Raw genomic sequence first — 26,233 nt, 5'->3', positions numbered from 1 at the left:
GAGCAACCCTAAGCCCAAACCAGCTGCTTGGGGCTGCTAGGAACCACGAGGGGTATCTTCATGGAGGGTAGGGGGAAAGGGCCCCTCTCTTGCAGCCCTCAATCTTCCTTCCAGGGCCAGGCACCAATGACCAGGTGGGGGGCTGCTGTCTGGGCTGGAGGGAAGGAGGGAGCCTCTGGGGTAGGAGCTGACTCAGACCGGCCAGAATCCTCCAGGCCCAGACCCTCCACTCCGGTGCATTCCTGGCCACTTTCACCTATACCCCTCCCTACAAAGTCTAGCCAAGGAGGCTGGGACTGAGGTCAGGGTCCTGGAGCCAGACACCAACCCAGGCCTGCTCCTCCACTTACCTGCTTGGTGAGCTCCAGCAACTCAGTGCTCTTTAAGCCTCACCTTACTCACCTGTAAAAACAAAAAATAAAAAATAAAAAAAGAAAAAGAAAAATGTCATTCTTTTTTTTTTTTTTTTTTTTTGTGGGGTTGCCATAAAGACTAGGGAGGACCACATGTGTCAATGTCTAGTCGCTGGCAGCCCTTAGGCTGTGTTCATACCCTCCTCATCATTTCATCCTCAGTCAGGGGATCCTGAACTGGTAAAAGTTACCTGGAGAGTTGACCTGTGAGATCCCTCCCAGCTCTAAGGCTGAGGTACCTTTGGGGCATGTGTTTCTTGCCTGACACTCCCCAGAATTTGTGGCAAGATTGTAAGAAGGTAGACTGTGTAGCCAGAAGGCACTATGCCTCATAACATGCTCTGGCCCTTGGTTCCTGGAAGAGGAGGGGGCAGTGGGTCTAATGGCTTCCTTGGCTCTAAGACAGAGGCCTCCTCTGGAGCCTGGAGGCTTGCGAGAGGAGCAGACCTGGGCGTCAGAAGCAGGCACAGTGGGAGCAACAGCAACCCACCCCCCTCCCATCCCAGCTGCCACATCAGCACCCAAAGTCCAGACCATCAGACCAGCTACCTAGGAGCTTTCTTCTTGAGCTGATATGGCTGCTAGAGGAGCCTTGGAATCGTCCTGCTCCATCTCCAGCCCCCAGCCAGGACCTCTGTCCCACCCTCCTCTAGCTTTAGTAAGCATCAGGACCAACCTTGGATCCCTCCCCAGCTGTCCCAGGGCCGCCCCATTGAGTCATTGCCTCCTGCTCCCTCCCTCTCCAGCTGCCCACGCCTAGCCCCTAGCCAGGCCTCCTAGGAGCCCTAACATCTGGGGGGACCTGCTGGCAGGCACACATCCCCCCCTCCAATATGAGAGGTAAGTAAGAGGCCTCAAGCCACAGGCCATAGCTGAGCCCAGCACTACCGGGCACAGGCAGACAGACAGATTGGGGTCACGGTCAGGCCTTGGTTTATTCACTCCACATAGAACGTGTATTGTAGCTTCATGAAAACAGAGTGTATTGTCTGCTTCTGTGCTTCCAGCACTTAACGTAGGGCCTAGCATAGAATAAATGGCTAGGGGTCCCTGAAAGTGGTCACATTCCCCCTGTCCTCCTGAGGCTACCCATCCTTGAGCCAGATGTAAACTCAAGTCACAAATAGAGATTCAGAGGCTCAGTCTGAAGGAAAACAGAAAAGGCAGAGCTGCAGGATGAACAGCCCTGGGATGGCAAAGATGCAGATTGAAATGGGGACACACAGAGGCCTAGCGGGGAACACTGGGGGCTGGGCCTGGAACCAGCCCAGGCTGCTGACCACAGCAGGCTCTGCGGGCTGAGCTTGCAGGACTGAGCAGTGACTCATGGGGCCCATCTCTGTGGCTCTGCTGGCAGCAAAATCCACTCACCGCAACCTTTTCCTCTGAGATCATAAAATGGGGTTGAGCGTCCCTCCCCTGCCCCTTCCCTAGCCTTCCTTCAGCCTCCCATTCCTTGCCAACATGAACCAGTCAAAAATAAGATGGGGGCTGTTGGCCTCATAACGAGACCCAAAGTCATTGCCCTTACTCCACCCCAAACCTTGCACACTCTCTTCAGGACTGCCCGAGACAGCAAGGGTGACAATACTCCAGACTTTCCAGACTTCTCTTACTTTTGGCCTAAATAAATTCCAAACTCCATGCTGGCCTGGAAAACCCATCTAGATCACAAATCTTGTCTGAAACCGTCTCCTCTACCTGGAAAACCCATGCCCATCTCCCTTGGTCCCCATCTCCATCTCCTTCCTCCTTCAAGACCTGGATGCAGCTCAGGTCATTCTGAAGGCCATGTCCACCATCTTGCCCAGTTAGGTGGTGAGCCATAGACAAGCTCCTGACTTGCTCTCTGTCCTGCATCCCAGGTGCCTGCCTCTCCCCCAGCTGTTCTCACCTGCTTTCTCCCCCTCTATCTCTGACTAACCCTGTCTTCCCGGCTGTCCCACTATCCTTAGTTACCCAGCACCAAGCCCAGGAGCCCGTCTCTGCACTCCTCCTCTTCCTGCTATACCTTTAGTTGCCTGATTGTATGGATTTGATTTCTACCATCTTTCTAATCTAGAAATTCTAGAATGTTGTCTCTGTGATCTCCCTCACAAGGAGCTGATTAAGATTACAGACCTCTGGGTCTTCATTGCCTTGCTGAGTCAGAACCTTGGGATAGGCCCAGGAATCTGCATGGGTTTTTTTTTAAGATTTATTTTTTAAAAAAGATTTATTTATTTTTATTTATTTATGATAGTCACACACAGAGAGAGAGGCAGAGACATAGGCAGAGGGAGAAGCAGGCTCCATGCACTGGGAGCCTGACGTGGGATTCGATCCCGGGTCTCCAGGATCGCACCCTGGGCCAAAGGTAGGCACCAAACCACTGCGCCACCCAGGGATCCCTGATTTATTTATTTTTAGAAAGAGAGGGAATGAGGAGAGGGAGGGGCAGAAGGCAAGAGAGAGAGAGAATCTCAGGTAGACTCCCTGCTGAGCACGGAGGCTCAATGTGGTCCTCAGTCTTATGACCCCAAGATCACAACCTGAGCTGAAACCAAGAGTCAGATGCTTAACCAACTGAGCCACCCAGGTGCCCCAGGAATCTGCATGTTTGACAGCTCTCATTGATTGTGACCCTAAGGTCTGAGAATGGCTGCCTGCCTTCTCCAGCCTCTTCTCATCCCTCTGCTGCTTGAGCAGAACAAGTCTCCTGTCTCTAGGCTTCCTTTCTACCAGTCCATCCTCCACCTGGGGTGTCATTCATTCCATCTGGCACCAACTGCGTTGGAGCTCCCTAAAGCTCATCACTGCCCACACCACTCCCCAGATCACAGTTCTCCCAGGCCAGCTCTCTGCCACCTCTGCAACTCAGCACTGTTCTGCCCGCCCCCCCCGCCCCCCCCCCCGCCCCTTTGTGTCCCTGGCTGGTCTCTCCAGAGCACATCACCCACTGCTCCTAGCTTTTTGCCACATGTGCTCTGGGCATCCTTTGTTTATGCTGCTCTTTCTACCTGGAATGTACCCACCCAACTTTGCCTGTATTGTCTGAACCCCTACACACACTCACACACACACTTTCACATACACTAACTCCTAACAGAGGCTTCCCAGATCTCCTCAGAGCCCCACAGCTCCTGACCTTCCAGGCTCCTGGCCTTTAGAATAAGACCTGTAATGGCAAACATGTATGATTCCTTACTGTGGGCCATGCTGTATAATAGATTCTTCTCATTTTTTCATTTCATCCTGACAGCAAACTTCTAAAATAAGTATACTTGTTATTCCATCTCAGAGATGAGGACACTGAGGCTCACAGAGAGTACGTAACGTGCCTAAGTGCCATAGCTGGAAGCAACAGCCAGACTGTTAACTATTAGCTCCTATCACTGCTAACTCTCAACAATATGAGGGCAAAGCCCAAGTCTCTCCTCTTTTCTTTCCATCTTCCCACTCATAACACAGAGAAGGTGCTTGTTTTTTTTTTACCTTTATTAATTTTTTATTTTTTTAAAAGATTTTATTTATTTATTCATAGAGACAGAGACAGAGACAGAGAGAGAGAGAGAGAGAAGCAGAGACACAGGCAGAGGGAGAAGCAGGCATCATACAGAGAGCCTGACGTGGGACTCGATCCAGGGTCTCCAGGATCACGCCCTGGGCTGCAGGCGGTGCTAAACTGCTGCACCACTGGGGCTGCCCAAGAAGGTGCTTGTTGACTATGTGAACCTTCAGTGTGGAGACCTCTTCATCTATAGAGATAGTAGGTTAGTGATTACCTAGGGTGGGGCAGGCAGTGGATGAGGAGTGATTGCCAATGGGCACAGGGTTCCCTGGGGATAACGAAAATGTTCTAAACTTAGATTGTGGGATCCCTGGGTGGCACAGCAGTTTAGCGCCTGCCTTTGGCCCAGGGCGTGATCCTGGAGACCCGGGATCGAATCCCACGTCGGGCTCCCGGTGCATGGAGCCTGCTTCTCCCTCTGCCTATGTCTCTGCCTCTCTCTCTCTCTCTCTGTGACTATCATAAATAGATAAAAATTAAAAAAAAAACTTAGATTGTGATGTGTGTTGCACATCTGTGAATATATTAAAAATCACTGAACTATACATTTTAAATGGATGAGTTCTGAGGTACATGTGTTTTATCTCAATAAAGATGGATATTTTCCTAAAAGTCCTTCAGCCAGGGACACCTGGGTGGCTCAGTGGTTGAGCATCTGCCTTTGTATCAGGGCATGATCCTGGGGTCCTGGGATCTAGTCCTGCATCAGGCTCCCCGCAGGGAACCTGCTTCTCCCTCTGCCTGTGTCTCTGCCCCTCTCTCTGTGTCTCTCATTAATAAATAAATAAAATCTTAAAAAAAAAAAAAAGTCCTTTAGACACAGTGGGAAATTGAATTTGAATCTGGGACTGCTTTTAACTAAGGGTTTTGGTTCCTAGATATTTCTGGACCCCACAGTACCTGATTTATAGTGTAAACTCATAGGGTAACCAGCTCCCTTGAGATTGCCCTCCCACCTGCCATGTGCAGAGAACTTCTGTTTATTTGTCCTACACCTGCCTCCAGTTTTCCAGGAAGGCTTATCTGGTCCCAGTATGTGCTGGTTGCATCTTTGGGTACCTTGGGACCTATTGTCTGGAGTCTCTTTCCCTGCTGGCCTCCCCCATTTTAGAGTGGACTCCCAGTTCTGTGACCCTGTGCCCATATAGTGGTCCCTGGACTGCCACTGCAGACCCTCTGCTCAGGGAACCATACTGGGAAGGGAGGAGGGAAAGAGGGCCAGAGAGCCTAACAGTCCTTCCCAGATATCCTCTGTTCTCTATCCTAGAAGCCCCAGAGCAGGCACTTGCAAGTTTTTACTTCCCTTATCAGATACCCCAGTCATCCCCCCACCCCTAGAACCCCTAGACACATGGACACAGGACACCCATTCATCCAAGAGATGTTTAATGTGTCTTAGGCTCAAGATACAAGACACAGGGCAGGTGCTAACCCCAGGAAATTTACCTGCCACCCAGTCAGCCCCCAGAGCAGCAGGACGGTGGCCCTGGAATACCTGGCTCCTTTCCTATTTGGGGAATGTCAAGGTGGTAGTGGCCCAGAGGCCACTATCTCCCCTCCTCAGGAAATCCAGACCCAGGAATCTGAAAGATACAGACTTGGATACATAGCAGCAGATCTTCAGAGTGACCCGTGTCAAGAAACAGCCCTGATCTGAAGCCTGGCCCAGCCCTGTGGCCTTGAACCTGGAAAAGGAAGAACTATGGCCCTGATAACTGGCAACAAAGGGAAGGAGATAAAGCAAGAATTGGACACAGGTTCCCACCATCCCCCTCACCCCAAAATTGGCTATAGGTAGCTGACCCAATAAGGCAGCAAAGCCTAAGGCTGAGGCCTGCTCCAGCTCCCACCACCCCAAGCCCTCTGAGGACCAGCCCCTCGAGAAGCCTCAGTGCCAGGGCACTGTCCTTGAGCTGGTGCTGGGGAGTGGAAAGGTCAGTAAAGGAGGGCAGGAAAGGTCAGCATCAGCTGTGGAATGATGCCCTTGCTGTGGGGGCAGGAACAGCTGCCTAAAGTGACCCTAGAGGGACCCATTGAGGAGAGGGCATCAGCTTCCCAAGGGGCTGGACGTAGCCCCAAGAAGTTCTGGACTGGGTCTTGAGCCAGGGTAAGGAACTTACTGAAAGGGAAGGTGGCAAGGATTAGGAGCAAGGAAGGTGATGAAAGGGTTCCTGTGAGGATCAGTCCAGGATACCCTTCTGACTCTGCCCCAAGGAAGCCCAGTTGCTAGTTCAGGCTCCTCTGGCCCCTTGTCAGGCTAAGTGGGTTCCTCTGCCCATTGCCCAGGGAAGACTTCCCATGGGAGATCCAGTCTCCTGCTCCTCCTTGAGTCCTTGGGCTACAGCCGGCCACCTTTGTTGAACTGGATGCACCAGTGGGAGTTGGCTGTGCGTGGGCTAAGATGGGTGCGGTCCTCATGTCCCATGAGGGGCTGCAGCTCTTGCTGCTGGGGGATGTCAGCGCTGCTCTCACTGCGAGAGCGGCCAGCTTTGGCCAGGCTTGGGGGAAAGGCGAAGCTAGGGCGTGGATCGTAAGGCAGATGGAAGGGCTGGGGCTCTTCAGCAGCCAGTGGGCAAGGAGGCAGGCGGGTCATAGTTGGGGCCTGGGTACAGGGCGGGGATGCCAGGCTCTCCAGGGACGAGATGCTCTGGTTCCAGCCTGCCTGCATGTCCACGGGCACAATCTTGGTGGTTTCCGAGGACACGTAGACTGCCAGATCTCCCTGCCCACTCTTCCAGGGTAGCTCCTTCTCTGCACAGGTTGGGGAGGGGGGGATGATTCGTGGGCTTGGGCACACCTCAAGGCTCCCTGGGGACAGAGAGTACATATGCACTCATTAGTAACACAGTGGAATCCTTCTCAAGTATAACCGCATTTTCGCAAATAATTCATTCCATATTACATTCATTCTCTATTACATCCATTTGTGCGATTAGTTGATGAGGGAAAGCTCTCCACTGACTCCCAGCACCTGGCACAGGGCTGGGCACATAGTAGTTATTCAGCAAATACTGAAAATACTGACTAAACAAATGAAGAGAAAGCAAGAGAAATCAGGAGCCAGGCAGGAAAAAAACCTGTGATCAGTCCTCACCAGCTTGTAGCACTGGCTTTAGAGATCACATTCTGCCAGGCCCTGTCCCAGAAGAGGGAGAGCAGCAAAAGTGAGAGAGATCTCGAGGCTCCACGCCAAAGGCTTCGGTGCTCGATGCTCTGGGTGAGCACTCACCACAGCCCTTTAGTGGGACAGAGCCCAGGAGTGTGAGCTCATGCAAACCCCTTAGCAGGCGAAATGCTGTGCCACAAAGGGGACCTGAGCCGAGAGTCCCAGCACTGCTGGCAGCCAGGATGGAAGGCTGGGCCACTGCATGACAGGAAGTCTGAGGTTCTGAAAGAGGAAACTTGGGAAAGAGAAGATCCCTGGCCACCTCCCACCCCTGCTCTCCAAAGTCAACACAATGCTTTGCCCGTAATAAGGTGCTCAATATGTGCCTGCTCGTTGATAAAGGTCCTGAGCAATCGATTACATTATGAAATGTATTGATGGTGTGATTGGAAGTAAAACCACCTCTCTTGAAAGACTCGTAATATTATATTTTAACAACCACCACCACCAAACTAAAACAACGAAATTTAGTCTTCACCTTTGGAGGATCCTTCATTGGTCTGAAAACTGTTAAGTGAAAGGAAAAAAATCAAGTATTTATCTATTCTTTCCTGTACGAACTATACCTCAAAGTAATGAAGTCACTGATGAGAGCTTTTTTAATAGAAGAATTGCTGGTAATGCAGACAACAAAAGAGATGGAGGGTATGACTGCTGTGCAGCCCCGGATGCAGTGCTGGGCCTGGCAATGACCATCAGCGGCTGCTAAGACTGGTGAACAGCTGATGGCGAACTTCACAATGCATGGGTCAGGCTACCATGTGAACCCAGCGATCAACAGTCACCTCACAGAAGAGAGACACCAGATGGGATGTGTTTCCTGATGTGACATGACACAAAGTACACCATCACTGCCTGTGAAGTATTCTTACCAAAACATCTAAACTGAAATCTGATGTAGATCTAATTACTGGTTTAAAGGAAATATAAGGCACAGTGAAAAAATAATGCTTTGGGGATGCAATCAGCAAAATCCGCACAAGGAAAGACTGTGGGACAAATAACCAGATTATTTCAATAAATACACTAGAAGAAGAAAAAGGAGCGGGGGGGGGGACCTGTAAAGCAGGGTTTCTCAAACTTGACACCACTGACAAGATGGAACAGATACTTTGTTCTCAGGCTGTCCCATGTGTTATTTAGCAGCATTCCTGGCCTCAACCCACTACATGCAAGTGCACCTCTCCAGTTGTGGCAACCAAAAATGGCTCCAAATATTGCCGAATGCCCCTGCAGGCAAAATCACTCCATTACCACCCCCTTGAGAACCACTGCTGTAAGTTAAAAGAGACTTATCAACCAAAAGTCGTGTGTGGGCCTTGTATGGATTTTTATTTGAACAAACCTACTGCAAAAAAAAAAAATAATAAGATAATCAGGGAAATTTGAACACTGGATATTTATGATAATGATATTATGGTTATATATTTTTAAGAAGAATCCTTATCTTTTAAAGATATGCACTTAAGTATTTATTGATAAGGTGACATCTTATTTGAGATTGCTTCAAAAGAACCCAGTGAAGAGAGGGGCATAAGTGAAGAGATAGATGAAATAAGATTGGTTAGGACTAAGTAATTAGTGAAGCTGCGTAATGGGTAGATGGAAATTTACTTTATTATTCTGTCTATTGTATATTTTGCAATTTTCTATAATAAAACATTTTAGAATGACATCCGACGATGCTGGAGCCAACTAGCAGTGATATAAGTTAGGTTTCCACATATGGAAACATGTATATATTGTCTTTTATCCACAATAATGCTGTTTTGATGAATTTAGACTCCTCCTGTAGGCCAGGCTGCCACCCTCACTAGGGGCTCTACTTGAGGGCAGGTGTGCAGAGAGCATGGGTTGTAAGAGAGCCTGGTGTTAGATTTGCTTGTCACCTCATATACCTCACCAGACTGTAAAAGGAGGCAGTGAAGCAGTGAAAAAGCTGTAGGCTTTAGAGTCAGATGGGTCAGGTTCAAATTCTGGTTCTCCTGTGGGATGCTGTACAAGTCCCAAGTCCCTTTGGCTCTAGAAGCTCAGTTCCCCATCTTGGTTGTTATGAGGATTGAATCAGATCAGTCATGTCAGCTGTCTGATTATAAAGGAGATGTTCACTAAATGCTGGTTGGTAAATAAATGAGTAGGAAAAGGGAGTTGTCTAGAGGAAAGGCCATGAGTAAAGAGGGAAGACAGCAGCTGCACAGCTCCAGCCTGCCCTGGGGGGAGGGAGGCTAGGAGGACACCATTACCTGAGACCTTGCCCTCTTGGAGAACCTCATTGGTGGCCCGAGCCACAAATATGATCCCCTCGTCGTCCTCCTTCTCTGTCTCTGAACTGTCACTCTCCTCCTCCTCCTCAGACTCCACAGTTAAGATCACAGCAGCTGGACAGGGACAAGAACTGAGTGGGGATGGCCAGCCCAGTGGCTGCCTCTTGGTACCACATAACCCCAGGCCAGCTCCCTGTCCACCCATGCAGGACCCCATGGCTGCCAAAGCCCCCCACCTTCCTCTATTTCAGCACTGGCCTAGGGAGTTAGGGCTGGAGAGGAGGGAAATGGGGCTGCAGAGCTCTAGGACGCCACCAGGGAAAGCAGAGTCCTCAGAGCCAACAGGGAATTTCTACTTTCCAGCTCCTCCATCCTGTTCTCTCAGCCCCGGAGCCCATCATCAAATGAAAACATGAGCATCTGGAGAGGTGGAAGGCCCATCAATGCTCAGCTCATCCAAATTCCTGGTTTTGCAGGCAAGACACTGGGCCCCAGGGGCCACCCATCTTTTAAGCTCCCCCCTTCTCCATGACACCTTCGCCAAGTCCTAGGGGCTATAACCTGTAGCTAGCTACCAGATACCTGTCACAAAGTCTCTGAGAACTGCTTTGAACATGTCCAGCTCTGAAATCAAGTAAGCCTATCAGGTCCTTGAGGGGAGGAGCCTCAGCCTATGACACTGAATGCAGCACAGAGGAGATCCTCCAGCTTTTGGTTGATGGGCCCCCATCCTCCCATTCCTTCCTCAGCCCCACCCCTACCCCTTGCTTGCCTGTGTCCTGAAAGCCCAGGTCTCGAGGAGGTTTCCCATTTGTGGCCTCCGTATTAGCCAAGCCATCCTTCTGAGGGCCAAGAAAACAGACCCTAAGCCTCTGTTTCTGGCTCAAAACCCCAACCCTGTTGTCTGATAGGATCTTTCTGATGCAGTGGGTAGGGAATCTGCATCAATCCCAGTGGTTCCATCAGTCATTGGCACCCTTGGCAAATAACCTGTGCCCCAGCAAGGGCTCTCCATGCCTTAGCCTGGACTGAATTAGGGACTCATGGAGCTCCCCCTGCCCCTGCTCCCAGGAACATGTCTTTCTGTTGCTGGGTTCATTTCTGGTAGGAGGTCGTGCTGCCTCCCAGCAACTGACCAACCATGGTAAGAGACAGATCTTCCCCAAAAGGCCTCATTTTACCTTTCTGAGACTCCAGGAAGATGCAAAAGGGAACACAAACTATTGCACACACCAAGGCCTCAAGAATTTTCCAACTAGGGGTCCCCCTGGGCTGGATTTCAATACTTGGGAGTTCAAAACTATGGGCCATCAGCCTCCAGCCCCAAACGGAAGTCCCAGAGAAAGCACGTGCCTTCTTGCGACCGGTCTTGCGAGGTCGTGGCTTGCTCTTGGTGAAGCAGATGTTGTGCTTGGTGGACTTAAAGGACTCTAGCCGCCGCTTCATGTTCTGCTGGAAGACTTCCTTGTCCTGCCGTTCCTGAGCATCCTCTGAGATGAAGTGGCGGCTGCAGCTGGCTTTGTACTGGCAATGACAGCCCCGCCCTGCCATGAGGCTGGGAGCCTTGGCCTCCCACAGGTACCCAGGCCACAGCACCATGGGCACCATAGGCCCTGCCAGCCCAGTTTTTCCAGAACTAGCCATTAAAAAACAAAACAAAAAAATACAACAGGAACCCAGCCAGACACTCTGTAGTCTCAATTTGCTGGGAGAAAAACTTATTTTTATCACTGAGCCCATTCCCCCAAATCTGCCTGTCCCTAAACTCTATTGCCCTTCCCAGTCCTGACTTGAAGTAGCAAGAGGCAAGAGACTCTGTATCTTGTCCCTTGGGGCTACCACGAGACTGAGGGCGACATTTCCTTCTTTGTACTTCCACTTAGGAGCCTGGTCCCTGTGCCTGCCCCCACCACACACACCCCTAGATACACAGGATTCTCCCTCCATGAGGAACTCTCTAGCCAGCCATTTCTGTAAAAACTTTGGACTTCCAGAACTACCTCCTGACACCCTGGACCTTCTCAGTCCCAACAGCCATTTGCACCCAATTCAGGATGGGGGTCCGTCATCTGTTCCTTCCTACTCTTTCCTCACAAAGACCAAGCCCACCCACTACATACCTACCTAGACTGCCAAATAAAAGTACTGCCAGTTGGTCCCAATCATTTTATCTGGGCTCAAACCACTCCCACCCCTGCCAAATACAATGCTTTCCTATGCCTCCTATTTTCTGCTGCCCTGAACCAGTTCTAAGAGCTCCCTTCAAGTCTCTCATCTGCTCTCCTCTACCTAACCATCCAGAGGGACCCCTCTCTCCTGGGGGTGCAGGAATCCAGCTCCCTCATACCGCTCTCCTTGAACCCTGACCTCTGCTTTGCTCAGCCCACTCCTCCCTGCCTCCATCAGCTCCTGGCTGCCTCCTATTCCCACCCCCACCCCAGCACCTTCCTCCTTCCCCTCACCATGCCCATCCCCTACTTTTAAGCATGCTCCTGCCCATATTCCCCTGAAGAAAGCCTTTCCACTGAAGCACTGAAGCTATTGCTTCCCTTTTGCTGCCAAATTCTTATACTTTGATTCTGACACTTCCTCTCATACCCATTACTTTCTTTAATGCCAGAAATACAACTCCAGGACCCATGAATCCATGGTGCTGCCTTCTGCCTGGTTACCAGTGTCATGGCATGGCCTCTGGTTAGGCGCTGGCCTGACCCCTGTGCAGCATCCAACTGTTCTTCTGCCCCAGGCCTCCGAGACACTATCTGCTACTGCTCTTCTCCCCTCCTTTTTTCCCATGTGGATTCCTCAGTGTTGTCCTTGGCCCTCCTCTCTCCCTCCAAATGTTCTCTGCAGTGAACTATCCCTTCCCCTAGCTTCAGCTAGCCTAATGCTAGACCATGCAGCCATCAGACCAGCTGCATTTGAATCACCTGGACAATTTACTAAGCCCACAGATTCTTCGTCCCATTCTATACTATGAAATCAGAACCTCGAGGAGGTGAAGCCAGGAATATGTATTCTAGCAAGCTCTCCCAGGGGATTCTGATGTCACTAGGTGAGAAAACCTTTGACAATAAAGATCGCTTATAAATCTTTATTTCTAGCCCTTATCTCATAAACTATGATCTCATATTTGTAACTGCATACTAAACACTTCTGTCTCTCTCTCTGATGACATTTCTGTGAAGAATATGAGGAATTATGGATTATGTTATGGTATAACTAAGTGGATTCAGAACTAGTTGAGTAACCATATCCAAAAATGTTTTTGATCCATGTCAGTCTGGAGCCAAGCATGCCACATGGCTCTGTCCTCAGCTCTATCCTGTTCAACATTTTATGTTGATTTGGTTGAATACAAAGTTAGCAGGCTTCGCAAATTTTCACAGGATATGAATCTAAACAGATATTTGGTGCCAGACATGGGATCCAAATAATGGAATGATGGACTAAATCAAGTAAGATGACATCTTGTTGTTGATAATCTTACTCCAGTGTTTTTTAATTGACTACCCAAGAACTGTACCCATTGACCAATCTGAGACACACACATCCATAGGTAAACCAATCATCACATATGTCCTGATGTGATACAATAAGAAATACATAGCATACCTACTGAATGTTCCTGAATCTGACCAGTCATCTAGATTTAACTATCAGGAAATACAGGGGATGGAGGAACACTACCACTGGAATACAATCAGCCAAATCCATAAATTGGGAAATTCTCTGAGGCAAAGTATCCAATTTCTTCAATAAATAAATAGCAAGTGGGAGGCAACTGTGTGGCTTAGTGGTTGAGCGTCTGCCTTTGGCTCAGGTCATGATCCTGGGGTCCCAGGATTGAGTCCTGCATCAGGCTCCTCACAGGGAGTCTAATTCTGCCTCTGCCTACTTCTCTGCTTCTCTCTGTGGTGTCTCTCATGAATAAATGAATAAAATCTTAAAAAATAAATAAAATAAATATAAATAAATAAATAGCAAGTGGGATAAAAGGAGAAGGAACTATTAGAGATTTCTTCTTTAATAAAGAGACATATTTACCAAATGCAAAGTGTAGACTTTATTTGGATCCTGATTTAAACAAACCATCTGGAAAAAAAATGTTTATGAATGCTGACTGGATATTTCATATGAGAAGGAATTATTATTTGTTGAAAGTGATAATAGTACTATGACTTTATATTTATATATATAATATTCATATACATGTATACATACAGAGAGTGCCTGCCACATAGAGATACATATTGAAATATTTAGAGGCAATATGATACGTCCAGAGTTTGCTTTAAGATAATAAGGTGTGGGGACACTTGGGTGGCTCAGTGGTTGAGCGCCTGCCCTTAGCCCAGGGCATGATCCTGGAGTCCCAGGATCAAGTCCTGCATGGGGCTCCCTGCATGAAGCCTGCTTCTCTCTCTGCCTATGTCTCTGCCTCTCCCTCTGTGTCTCTCATGAATAAATAAATAAAATCTTTAATAAAAAAAAGATCATAAGATGTAGATGGGGTAAGGTGGGGGTACAGAATGCAACAAGATTAACCATGCATTGATAATTTTAGAGGACCTGAGTGATGAATACATGAGAGTTATTTTATTCTGTCTAATTTTGTGAATGAGTAAAATTTGCCTTAAGAAAGAAGTAAAAAAAAAAAAAAGAAAAGAAAAGAAACAAAAACCCAACAGGTTGAATGAGACAGAGTTTAACAGCCATTAACTGAGGAAGACATGGGGATGTGGCTGACTACAAGAACAATATGGAGCCTCAGAGTAGTAAAGCAATGCTATGGGGATTCTGAGCAGCGGGAAGAGAATGGAAAATTCTAGAACTAGAAAGGTAAGAGAGCCCTATGCCATGACCTGGCCAACTACAACTAGAGCAGCATTCTGGGCCTTGTTTCTTATGACCAGAGAAGACACATCAGGGAGAGGAGATGCTGGCTTGAGGGAAAGAAGGCCTATGTGAAAGGGAACTGTCTTGAAACCTTTGAAGTTTATTCTGCAGAGCTGCCCAGAGTCAAATCAGGACCAAAGCCCCCAAATTAAAGAAAGCCAATTCTGTCTCAACAATAGAAACAACCTTGACTGTTAAAACAGTTGCCTTCCCATTTCAAAGAAGTTCAATGTAATGGCTTGCTGCCCCCTTGTGGAATTGAGGCAGATTCCCTCCTGGATGGGCTGGGCCTTCTGGCCCCAAAGCTTCCTGACCTGCACTGGACTAACGTTACCTAAAAGAGATGTCTGCCTTCCCCATGCTAAACTGGTCCCACAGGCTTCCTCAGTACTCCTGCTTCTGTCTCTGACCCCATCAAGACCCCTTCTGTAGTCTGTCCCCTCCTCTCCCCTTCAGGACAATCCCTCAGTCCTATGTGCTCCTCACCCTTACCACCACCCAGCTCTGATCTGTTGTTTCGCTCCAGCCTCCCAACTGGCTCTCCCCATCTCTCACCTCAACCCTTCAATTTGGTCTGTGATCTGCTACCAGAAGAAGACATCTTTAAACAGTGCTTGTATCAGGCCACCCCTTTCTCAAAAAAAAAAAAAGCTAAAAGTTATTACAAGATGGGGCCCACACTCTTCAACTGGCATTTATAGCTCTCCACTAGCTGGCACCAGCTGCCTCTTGAGCCTGTTTATGGCCTCCCCAGACCACCCTCCTCTAACTCATCACCCCCAACCCAGGCCCCACTCCACCCCCTTGAAACTTTTAAACCTTGCCTGCTCTCACCCTGCGGCGTGGCTTGTAGAGGCCTCCACAGAGCAGATGGTGCATCACAGCATCCTCACGGTCCCGGCCACTGCGCACTGTGTCAATCACCTGCAGATCCAGACACGCTCCACTGCCACTCTCTCTCCTGCAGGAGGCAGGCAACATGTGTGCTACGGAAGGGCCAGGAAGCACTGGCCAGGGGGAGGTCAAAAAAGCAAAGATGCCCACAGGTTTTTCCCAAAAGGGATGCAGAAAGAAAACCCAATAGACAGGGCTTGAGGAACTGGAAGGGGGCTCAAGGACTTACAGCAGGTTGGTGACAGAGGTCTCTGCCACAGAATTGCGGCTGGGCATAGAGGGCAGAGTGAGCCCTGTGGAGGACAAGATATGGCCTCCCTGCAGGGCCAAGACAGAGGTCAGACGGCTATCAGATGGAGGGTGGCCCAGACAGTCAAAGGGTAATAAAAGCAACATAATTAACACTTATTCTGCTCTTTATATATTCCAGGTACCGTGCTATGCACTTTACACATTGAATCCACAAAACTCTGTAACATAGGTATTCTTAATTTCTTACAATTGAGGAAACTGAGGCTCAGAGAGGATAGGGACTTACCCAAGGTCACAAGCCTGTAAGTGTTAAGAATTGAACTGCACCTGCTGGCTCTAGAGTCCAGCTCTTTCTCAGCTTTCTCAATTGCCTGCCAGACTCTGAATTCAGCATCAGGTCAGGCTGGTTCCTGCAGCTGACATTTTACCAGACCATGGAGTCGGCTGGGAATTCCCAACTCCCTGCTCAGGTCCTGCCTGCTTGTTACCCCTTCCTGCTGGCTACCTGCCCACCCACCACTCGCTGCTGGCCCACCTGGTCCACGAAGCTGATGGCATCCCGGATGTTGAGTCTATAGTACACATCCCAGATCTGGTCCCGGATGCGGTAGGCTGAGCGCCGCATCAGCAGCTGACTCAGGTACTTCTTGTCAAACTGCTCCCACCTACAGAGGATATCAGGCCCAGCCCTGAGTGCCATCTCCAAAACCCAGCTGGCCGGCCCTTCCTCAGATGGGGCAGGGACACTGCCAGCACTGGCCTGACTCTCTTGGTATGGGCCTCAGCCAGGGATAATCTCAAAGTTAGTACCTGCCCTTATGAAACTTATAGCATTACGGGCAAGCCTGAACTTACAGCATTACGGGCAAGCCTGACATTAAATTGAAGTAATTGCAAATAACTAAAATTGCAACCGTAACAAGAACTACAAAGGATAATTATAGAGTATATAGGGATTTGTCAGGGAGGCCAGTGAAGGCCTCCTTAGAGATCTGATGTCTATGGTGAAATCTGAAGGATAAACAGAGGTTAAATACCTGAGAAGGAAGCGAGGGAATGTTCTAATATACAGAATATGGGCAAAGGTCGGGGTAGCAGGGTGGGGGAAGCACGATGGGTTCTGAAATTCTAAACCAAGATCCATGTAATCAGCAGGAAGATAGTCAAAGGCAGAGCAGAGCATGATGAGGCTGGAGTCTGGCAGGTGCCAGACCACACAGGGCCAGGCAGGCCTCACTGGGAAGACTTGTCTTATCCTGAGAGTACTAGGATGCCACTGAAGGGCTCCTGGCAGAGGTCACCAAGCCCAACTCTGGCTGTGTCCCTTCTCAGAAGTGTGGCACATTCCCAATGCTGCCCTGGCTGGCGGGGCTGCTGCTGCTGAAGGAGCCTTGGGGGAGCTCCCTCACCTGTCCCTCCAGTAGTGATAGCCATGGTGCCCCACAACGTCCTCCACTGCAGCCAGAATGTGGTCAAAAGTCTAGAAGGGGGTGGGTAGGGGGACTGGATCAGGACTCTGCTCAAAATAGAAGGAAAAGAGGTATAGGTAGAGGGATGGGGTTCTGGTACCCACGTGCTCATGCAGCTCCTGGTTCAGGGTGGGTTTGTGATGCTCACTCCTCTTCACCTTCAGCCACTTGACCAGTGGCTTGATGGTTAAGCCCTATGGACAGGCAGCAGGTGAGCCCTGCCCTATCTAGTTCCCTGGTGCCTTTCTTTCCCCATAATTAGGCCTCAGCTTCTGTACCTCCACCTCACTACACTCAGGGTCTGGGAATTCAAGTCCCTATCCCCCAAAGAGAAGAGCCCCTGTCCCAAAGGCTCCATGCCTCCCCCAGGGCCTGCCAGCCCTCTCCCTACCCAGCCTCATGGGCTCTCCCACCTGCACAATGACTGTGAAGAAGACCACCACAATAGTGGTGGCCACAAAGTAGTCCTTGGCAGGGACCTTGGTCCTGTCCAGTAGGATGACGAGAGCGAAGGCCACAGCCCCCCGCAGGCCCCCATAAGACATCACCACCTGGTCAATCTTGTCCAGAGGGACCAGCCGGAACTGATTCAGCACCCACGTCTGCAGGACTACGCCTACAGCAGGAGGGAGGCCAGTGGGAGCAGGGCATTGGGAGTGGAGGACCCAGGAATGGATGGCACCAAGTATCTGGGCTAAGGTCTGACAGGGGTTGGGAGGGGTGAGCAATGGGGTGGGGGGGGCTTAGGAATTGATAAGGATATGGACTCAGACTGGGGGATGAGCTGGGGCAGGGCAGGAAGGAGAATGGGAAAGCAGAGGGTGCCAGCAATACCGAGGGCTCGGAAGAACAGGATGAAGAAGAGGGTGCCTAGCACCAGCCCAGAATCCCAGGCCCACTTAGAAGAGTCCACAGCTGAGATGCCAAGCAGCATGAAGATGACGGTCTCAGCGCAGCTGGCTAGAGTCTTCATTGTGTATTTGACAGCCGTGCGTGACTTATGGGAGATGTTGGCTTCCACATACTTCTTACAGCCCAGGCCACACATAGTCACCCTGGGAGAGGAATGGACAGACAGGGCAAGTAAGGAGGGATTGCAGCCTCTAAGGTTTGAGCATGCCACAGGAGGTGTTGCCCATCACAGGATATCAGAAGTTATTGCAAACTTCATCAGAGCTGAAGCCTAGGGAGGCATGGAGACTGTCCTAGGATAGCTAGTGGTGGGCAGTCTTGGGATAGGGATCTAAATCTCCAGGTTCCCATTCAGTGCCTCCTGGAGGAGAAGTTGGGAGAAACATGCTTTGACTAGCATTCTCTCTGAAGCACCTTTTAGAGTGCTGTGGCCATGACAGCCAGTGACCAGGCCTTGAGGTCTACTTCTAGCTCAGCCTATACCTCAGAAAGCACTTCAGGTAGAAGATTGGGTTCTGGGGTGCCCAGGGCAGTTCCAAAGACAGATCTTAAAGCATTACCTAAGGTTTATTGTCTCCCCAGGGGAGTCTGAGATTCCCACTACCACAGGGGCTCAGAGAAAACCTACTGCCTCCTCAGGGTCTTGCTTCTGTCCATGTAAGGGGCAACCATCTCCAATGCCCCCTCCCAGCTGCCTACATGCAAGGCTCCCAGGACTCACGCAAGAATAGCAGAGAGCGAGGCCATTTCAGCAGTGAGGTAGGCTGCATAGGCGAGGAGGAAGACCAGCAGTGGCTCGATGATGCGGACCCGCTTGGTGAAGCGTGTGGTCAGGGCCAGGAGGAAGGCAAAGACTAAGCCCACGGCTGCCCCGCCCAGACTGACCACAAACAGGGAGGCTGGGGGAGGAGTGGGTTGTCAGCATGACCCCTGGCCTGGACTCTACCCGGGCAGACAAGACTGTAGTCTGGCAGGGAGTGGAGGACAATGCCCACTGTACTCCCCAGGGGTCAGGATCCCAAAGCCAGGATCCCAGGAAAGCTCTTCCTTCTCAGGTTTTCAGGGCCCTATTTCTCCACAGAGGAGGGAAGGGAATGAGGCAACCCAACAGCCTTCTCTGTCCTGATGCAGTTGGGGGCAGGGATTCAGCAACCCAGCCATGAGGGGGAAATACTGACCGACTCCTTTCAGGTAGTCAGCAGCCTGTACGTTGGCAGAGCCCATCTCCACAAATGAGTTGCAGACCTTGTACAGCACCTGAGTGAGAAGAATACAGTCAGGAGCAAGGAGAGGGAAGGCCCAACTGGGACTGCCAGGAGAGGGTGAAAGCTGAGGCTGTATTTCTTCCCCAGGAAACCCAGGGAAGGTCCCCAACTAGTCAGAGCATGGCAGTGGGGGTCAGGGAATGGCAGCCAACTGTGCACTCTCACCACGGTGACAGCATCATTGAGCAGGGACTCGCCAAAGACGATGATAAAGAGAGTGTCGTTGACGTGCACCTCCTCAAAGACAGCCAGCACAGCCACGGGGTCCACCGCTGAGATGAGGCTCCCAAATAGCAGAAAATCCAGGAAGCTGGCCTGTACTCGAGGGGCTTTTGAGGGATAGATGAGGGAGAGCAGTTGGTGAGGTATCCAGTCTCCCACAGCATTCCCTGTGACAAGCCCTGGCTCCCCCTCACTGTGGAAACAAGGATGCCCAGAGAGGACTTGGGATGGTGAAGAGAGCATCAGCCCACAGGTCAGGAGACTTGAGCCTAAGCCCTGGCTTTGCCACTTACCAGCTCTGTGATGTTGGCGCTGTCACCGTCACATGACTTCTCTGAAGCCATGTCTCCTCATCTGCCTACCTCACGAGATTGCTGCAAAATCAACCCAGGAGATGGCTAAGAAAGCTCTAAGTAACCTGAAAAGTTAAGGTGGTGCTGAGAATAAAAATTGCAACTACAGTAATAAGAACCACCAGTAGGTGGAAACTGGCTGCTGACTGGCTTTATTAGGGAGAAGAACAAGAGAGTGCTTTCTTCCATGCCTGTGGTTCTCAGCCTCAGGGATGTGACACAATTCTCAGCAGGAGAGGGAGGGGCCGTCAATCTATGAGGGCTACGTATGGTAGGAAAAGCACCCACCATGCGGAGAACTTAAACATAACAGAATTTCTGTGGCCCTCAGTTTCCTCATGTATATATTGGGAATAACAACAGTATTTACTTCAAAAAGTTCTTTATTGAGCCAGAACCTCATACATAGTAAGCACCTAATAGATATTACTTATTATTGTTGTTATTATTATTATTGTCTGATGTCCTCCCTTCCCTTTCTGCCCCAAAGTGTTCACTCACCCATTTGGAAAACCAGGTTGGAGTCCACAAGTAGAAATTGAAAACCTCCCCTAGAACCTTGGAGGAAGTCTGAATTATCAACATTCAGAGTTGAATGGATTTGGGTACAGGTAATGAGGAAGAAGGGAGTGGAAAAGGCAGCCTGAGGGCAAAGAGCCCCAGTAAAACAGACCTCTCCTACTAACCTTGAACCTTTTATCAAACAATTTTAAGGGTCTCTATTTCCTCATCTATTAAGTAGGATAAATAATACACCAACAGAATTGTTAAAAAGAGTCCATGAGATAAGTAAAGAGAGAACACCCACTAGTGTAATGTATTGCATTCTGTGGATTTGTAATATGGATTTATCAATAATAATAACAGGGACTGCTGGCTGGCTCAATCAAAAGAGCATGTAACTCTTGACCTTGAGGTCATGAATTCAAGCTCCACGTTGGGTGTAGAGATTACTTTTTTAAAAATGTAGGGGAAAAAAAAATTTAGGGGGCCCTGGGTGGCAGTTGGTTGGGCGTCTGACTCTTGGTTTTATCTCAGATCCTGATCTCAGGGTCTTGAGACCCAGACCCACCTAGGGCTCCGCGCTCAGCTAGGAGCGTGCTTGATTCTCTTCTCCCTCTGCCCATCCGCCCCCCGCCACACACAGCTCATGCATGCACACATGAGCAATCTATCTCAAATAAATGAATGAATCTTTAAAAAAAAAAACTTAAGGGGGCGTCTGGTTGGCTCAGTGAATGAAGTATGCAACTCTTGATCTTGGGGTTGTGGGTTCAAACCCCATGTTGAGTATAGAGATTGCTTAAAAATAAAATCTTTTTAAAAAGTTAAAAAATAAATATTAATTTTAAAATTATAGTAGTAATAGTAAACTACCCTGATGTGGCCTGGGGAGAGCCAGGATGATTGATCCTCACAGAACAGTGAATTGTGTGCCTCAGGGGAGCAAGGCTGGCAAGTGGCAGTGTGGTAACAGAGGGCAGGAGGCAACAGAGTAGTAATGCAGACTTTCCAGCCTCGGCAGCCCACACACAGCTGGGAGCCAGGCCTCTGCTCAGCTGTCATGCTGCAGAAACCCAGACCCAACTGGCAGAGACCTAAGTGAAGGCTGAAGGCCCATCTGGAGTGTTGCCTTGCACTCCGGGTGGGAGGGACCCAAGACAGAGCTCTCAGGGCATGGCTCTTGCCAATATGGGATCTCCAGAGCTGGAGAAGAGAGTTAGGTGATGAATCTGGCAAAGCCTCCATCTGCCAGCTCAGGTCCTAGGGTCACTTACCCACAAATCCAGCCTGCTGCAGACCCCAGAGGGCAGCACCTGTTGTGAAGGCATTCCAGAGTGTGCCCACCACGGCATAGGTGAGGATGGCACCCAAATTGTCAAAGAACAGTCGGCTAGGCATGAAATAGCCTGAGTCCAGCACAATAGGAGGCAGTAGGAAGAGGAAGAATGTGCCTGGCTCCAGCTGGTACTCAGCTTTCTTAGCCACAGCCAAGACAATGCCTCCAAGCACCAGTCCCAGCAAAATCAGCAGGCAGCTCTCAGGGACCAGCGATGTCACCTTCCGAGACAAGTGAAACACTACAATGCAAGAAGAGGGCAGGATGTATCAGCTTAATGGTCACACACACACACACACACACACACACACACATGCCTATAACCTCCCTGTCTTAGAACGTTATCCAATGTCAGGAACCCCTGACTCTGGGACCAAGGAAGGAGAAGAGAAGCAGACTGCTAGAATCTCCAACCTGCATGGCTACAAACCTTCTACTGCAGCTAAAGTTGTCTGTCTCTTGGTGCTTCCCTCATGGTAACCTAGGCTTGCTTGCTCTTTCCATTTCTGGAAATGCCCGCTCATCTCTACTCTCATCCTCACCCCTCACCTCTCCTTTCTCTGATCTCCTTTATTCATAGCTATGATTTGAGCCCCAGCAAATGTTAGTATATTTTTATAGCTATAAAAATCAGGGCCTCAAAAAAAAAAAATCATGGCCTCTAGAGTCAGGCTGCCTGGGTTTGAACACTGGCTCCTCTATTTACTAGTTCTGTGAACTCAGAGTATATAACTTCATCTGACTTTCAGTTTTCTCATCAGCAAATTAGGAATAAAAACAGTAATGATCTCATAACATAGAATTGTTGTGAGTTTAAGTAAAACAATCTACTCAATAGCACTTAACCCAGGGATTTATTGTAAGCACTCTTACCTAATATATTGTGTCCTGCCTCCCTAACTAGACCAAAATGTATATTATACCTCCTAGCAGCACTGGGGACCTCCTAGCCCAATATGCTTTTCATTATATAGGCTCAATTAATAACACAATAGTTTAAAAAACATTGGGTTTAGCAGTAAGAAGATCTCCAGTTCTTCTGGCTCCATCAGTTTCTAATTGTGTGATCTCAGACAATTTATTTAATTTACCTGAACTTCAATTTCTTCTCCTGTAATATGGGAAAAATACCTTTCACACAGGAGGAGGATAAAATGATATAGTGTGAATGTGTCTAGCAGAATATCAGTTATATAGTAGGTTCTCAACAAATGTTAATTAAAAATGATTCTGGGGAAGGGATGCCTGGCTGGCTCAGTCAGTGGAGCATGCAACTCTTGATCTCAGGGTTGTGAGTTCAAGTTGTATATAGAAATTACTTAAAAATTTAAAAATCATTAAAAAAATGATGGGGGGAAATAATGCAGACCTGTCTCCAGGAAAAGAAGAGGAAGTATGAAATGGGTTTCTGGTGTTATCGCAACTCTTCTTTGCCCACTAAAATAAACTCTTTTGGCTTTCCCCCGGGCCCTAAAATCCTGAGTAAACACCTCTCCCCATACCTGGAGTGGCAGGTAGTGGAAGTGGCCTCCATGTTAGCCTATGTGAGACCCCCATGCCAACATAGTGCCCTTTGGAAGCTGTCCCCAAAGGGCTTAGAGCAGTTCCTGGCACACAGTGGGATCTACATAAATATTTATGGAATAAAAGGGAAAAAGAACCTCCTAGCAATAAAGCTGAGGGAAGGTATCCCTGAGCATCCTACTGATCTCTTCCATTCTCTGTGAGGATGTGTGTGTGTGTGTGTGTGTGTGTGTGTGTGGCTAATGAAGAGGCTCTCTTCTACCTCCAGAGGAGATGATATCCAAGCTAGGCAACACACTATAATTTATGGGGGAAACTACAGCTGTTGCTATATAAACCCTACATAGATAACTTTCCTGCAACCACTAAGACTCCTCAGCAAACCCAATTCTTGGTCCCCAAATCTGGGCTCCTATCCCTTACTCTCATTGCTGGCAGGCCCTAAGGTAAATTCAGTTATAGATTTGCCCACACTCATCCCTATCTTTGGTTCCCCTCTCCTCTCCTTCAGGGACTCCATTGCATCCTCACTTCCAGAGCATGCATCAACCCTAGCACTGCAATCCAAAACCCACCACCAAAGCCTGTCCTTAGGCAGAACTAGACTCCGTAAAAGCATTCAGGCCCATTTTCCATTATTAATGGGCTGTCAGAACAGAGTGGAAAGTTCTGTTCTGCCCAGCAGCACCCCCCTCTCCACCCCAGCAAAGTCCCTGGGGGAGTAGAGGGGCAAATTCTAAGCTGTGTGATTCCTACATAAAGACTGTATTGGTGAGACTGGAGTACAGGCTGTGCCAGCATAGCTGGGGAGTGAGTAGCAACGCTCAGCTATAATTAGTCACCCCCACAGCAGAGCCTGAACAACAGGGAGAGGGAGGAGGGTCTCTGGTGGGAGGAGGGACCACTGGCTGCTCAGAAGTGGGGAGGAAGGGGCAGAGGCAGGGAAAAGCAGCTCTATTCAAGATAAGGAATGTGAAACACAACCTTCAATGTTGTGCAGACTGAAGGAGGTCAGATGTATGAAAGCACCTAGTGTAGGCAGCACATAGTAAGGGAGGCCCTAATAAATGGAAGATGTTTCTTAACCCTGAAATGTAAAGAAATGTAGACCTGAATTATGGTGGGGGTCCTGTTAAGCACACCTAAAGAATGGTGTACCTCTAGGAGAGCAGAGGGGGGCTAGAGGAAAAGTGGTGGTCTAGTATCCCAAGAGAGTGGACACTTGTATGTGATCTCCTGGGAAAACTGCTTCCTCAGGTCCAGGATGCCTGGCTTTGCTGGAGAACACTATCCCTACAATTCCCCACACATCCCTGTTGCTGACAGAGGTTTCTAGGAGCCTGGAGATTGGTGAAGAGGCCAGACCGAAGGGCTTAAGGGCTTACAGCAAAGGGAAGAGGGGAGCAAGAGGGCAAAGGAGTCTAGGGATGAGGCTAGAAAGAGCTGGGGCAGCCCTCAGAGAAGGCCAATCCTCAGGCCTCCCCCGCGGAAGGGGGGAAGGGAGAGAGGGCGCAGGAACTCTGCGAGAGCCCGGATTTGTGGAATCGGAACCTGGGTCCCGGCCCTGTGCAAGAAGCCGGCCCAGATCTGGAGACTAGGGGTTGGGGGCGGGTCCGCTGCCGGCCGCCGGCCTGGCGCTGGCACACACGCACTCACCGATTTTGGCCAGGCTGGCCACCAGGATCCACAGGGCTACCAGGTAGGGCGCCTCCACCTCGTGCCACTGCCAGCGGAAGAGCGCCAGCCCAGGGGGAGGCTCGCCGGGCGACCCCGGCTCCCGGGTGGGCTCTTCGGTGGCGGCCGCCCCCGCCAGGGGCAGCCCGAGCAGCGGTAGCGCGGCGCGCAGCATCCTGCCGCCTGCCTAGTCGCCCTCCCGGCACCGCACGGCCGCCGGCCCCGCGTCGCCGCCGCGCCTACCGGCCGCCCCCGCGTCACAAGCACGTGGGGCCCGCTCCCCCCAATCCCGGCTCCGAAACCCCCAAGCCAGGTCCGGACTCCGAGACCGTGCCCCGGGCGTCCGGACTCTGGACCCCTGCTCCCCCCCCTCTAAACCAGTCTGAGCTCTGGAAACCCTCCAGGGCAGCTCTCCAAGTCCCGAAACCAATTCCTTCGAGTCCGCTCCCCCAAACCTTCCCCAAAGCTCCCCTACCCGGGTTTCAGAGCTGGGAGCCGCCGCAGCCCTCCGGAGGCGCGGCCGCGTCCCACCCGCCGGAGGCAGTAGCCCGCCCCGGGAGGGGAGGGGGCCTGTGGGGGCCGGGGGCCGAGCCCGAGGCGCGCATCTTGTCTTCGGCTAGGACAGACCCGCGGCCGGGAGCCGGCGGCTGGCACTGAAGGCGCGGGCCCCGACGCTCTCCCGTGCCGACGGCAGGGGGCAGTGCGCCGCCGCCCTCCCGAGCCTAGGACCCCCTTCGGGCCCCCGCCCAGACCAGCGCGGCGCACGCGCACTGAGCGCTCCCTGAAAGGACAAGGCTGTCCTCAACGTCCCCAGAAACTCCAAGGCCCAGACTGGGCCCAGGTCATTCGAGGCTGATAAGGAAGCTATTCCACTTTATCTCCCAAGCCGAAGAGCGCCCGGCCTCCCTCTGCGTCAAACTACGGGATATCTCCTCCCCTTTTCCATGAAAATAGAAGGGAACGTTATCTTCCTTCCCTCAACTATAAGAAAACCCAGCCTATCGATTCCCTTTAAACTGATAGAGAAGGATCCCTGGGTGGCGCAGCGGTTTGGCGCCTGCCTTTGGCCCAGGGCGCGGTCGTGGAGATCCGGGGTCGAATCCCACGTCGGGCTCCCGGTGCATGGAGCCTGCTTCTCCCTCTGCCTGTGTCTCTGCCTCTCGCCCTCACTGTGTGCCTATCATAAATAAAAAATAATAATAAAATAAACTAATAGGGATCCACTCACCTTTTCCCCTCAACCTGAAGGGCATTCTGCTTATCTCGCCCCAAACTGAGGAAGACTGTCTCCATTTTTCATTCAAGCTGAGAGGCTGAGCGAAACATGTTCTACCTCTCCGCACCCAAACTGAGTCATCACATCATTTTCCCAGAGCTGAGGGGCACCCGTCTCTCTTCTTACCCCAACTAAAGGGAAATGATCCCACTTCTTCCTTCACACTGAGTGGAACCGATTTTCACTTCTTGCTCCAAACTACGAGCGAGGGATTCATTTCCCTGCTTTTTCCAAATGACGGAATCACGTCCACTTCATCC

The 26,233-nt window shown here is 50.3% G+C and overlaps 1 protein-coding gene across 7 annotated transcripts; it reads right to left on the bottom strand.

The window, feature by feature from the left end:
* Positions 1-379: 379 nt before the first annotated feature.
* On the bottom strand, positions 380-24,925 carry SLC9A5 (solute carrier family 9 member A5). 7 transcript variants are annotated; one of them, XM_077886892.1, is made up of 16 exons: positions 24,680-24,922; positions 21,438-21,740; positions 19,250-19,413; positions 18,998-19,076; positions 18,541-18,718; positions 17,742-17,962; positions 17,321-17,523; positions 17,012-17,101; positions 16,848-16,918; positions 15,974-16,103; positions 15,416-15,504; positions 15,127-15,253; positions 10,747-10,917; positions 10,166-10,235; positions 9,373-9,507; positions 380-402 (listed from the first exon to the last, which is right to left on the bottom strand). In XM_077886892.1, the coding sequence occupies exons 1-16, from the start codon at positions 24,870-24,872 to the stop codon at positions 395-397; spliced, it is 2,232 nt and encodes a 743-aa protein (XP_077743018.1). In that variant the 5' UTR covers positions 24,873-24,922; the 3' UTR covers positions 380-394. The 7 variants fall into 7 exon arrangements, with proteins under 7 accessions (XP_077743018.1, XP_077743005.1, XP_077743012.1 ...); XM_077886879.1 differs by lacking the exon at positions 380-402 and adding an exon at positions 5,333-6,771 and having other exon boundaries at positions 10,166-10,232; positions 24,680-24,916; XM_077886886.1 differs by lacking the exon at positions 380-402 and adding an exon at positions 5,333-6,771 and having other exon boundaries at positions 18,541-18,583; positions 24,680-24,915.
* Positions 24,926-26,233: the final 1,308 nt, after the last annotated feature.

Source organism: Canis aureus, chromosome 3, assembly GCF_053574225.1.
Source record: "Canis aureus isolate CA01 chromosome 3, VMU_Caureus_v.1.0, whole genome shotgun sequence".
Lineage (NCBI taxonomy): Eukaryota > Metazoa > Chordata > Mammalia > Carnivora > Canidae > Canis > Canis aureus.
This window is presented reverse-complemented; position numbering and strand designations above follow the sequence as displayed.

What these genes read in the sequence shown, in the direction of transcription:
- SLC9A5 (XM_077886871.1), bottom strand. Translation starts at nt 24,872, where the DNA reads ATGCTGCGCGCCGCGCTACCGCTGCTCGGGCTGCCCCTGGCGGGGGCG. An exon ending in GCAGCAGGCTGGATTTGTGG is followed by an intron (nt 19,414 to 21,437) that starts GTAAGTGACCCT and finishes ATCCCTCAAAAG; the next exon opens with CCCCTCGAGTACAGGCCAGC. An exon ending in CCTGTTCTTCCGAGCCCTCG is followed by an intron (nt 17,524 to 17,741) that starts GTATTGCTGGCA and finishes CTCCTGCTGTAG; the next exon opens with GCGTAGTCCTGCAGACGTGG.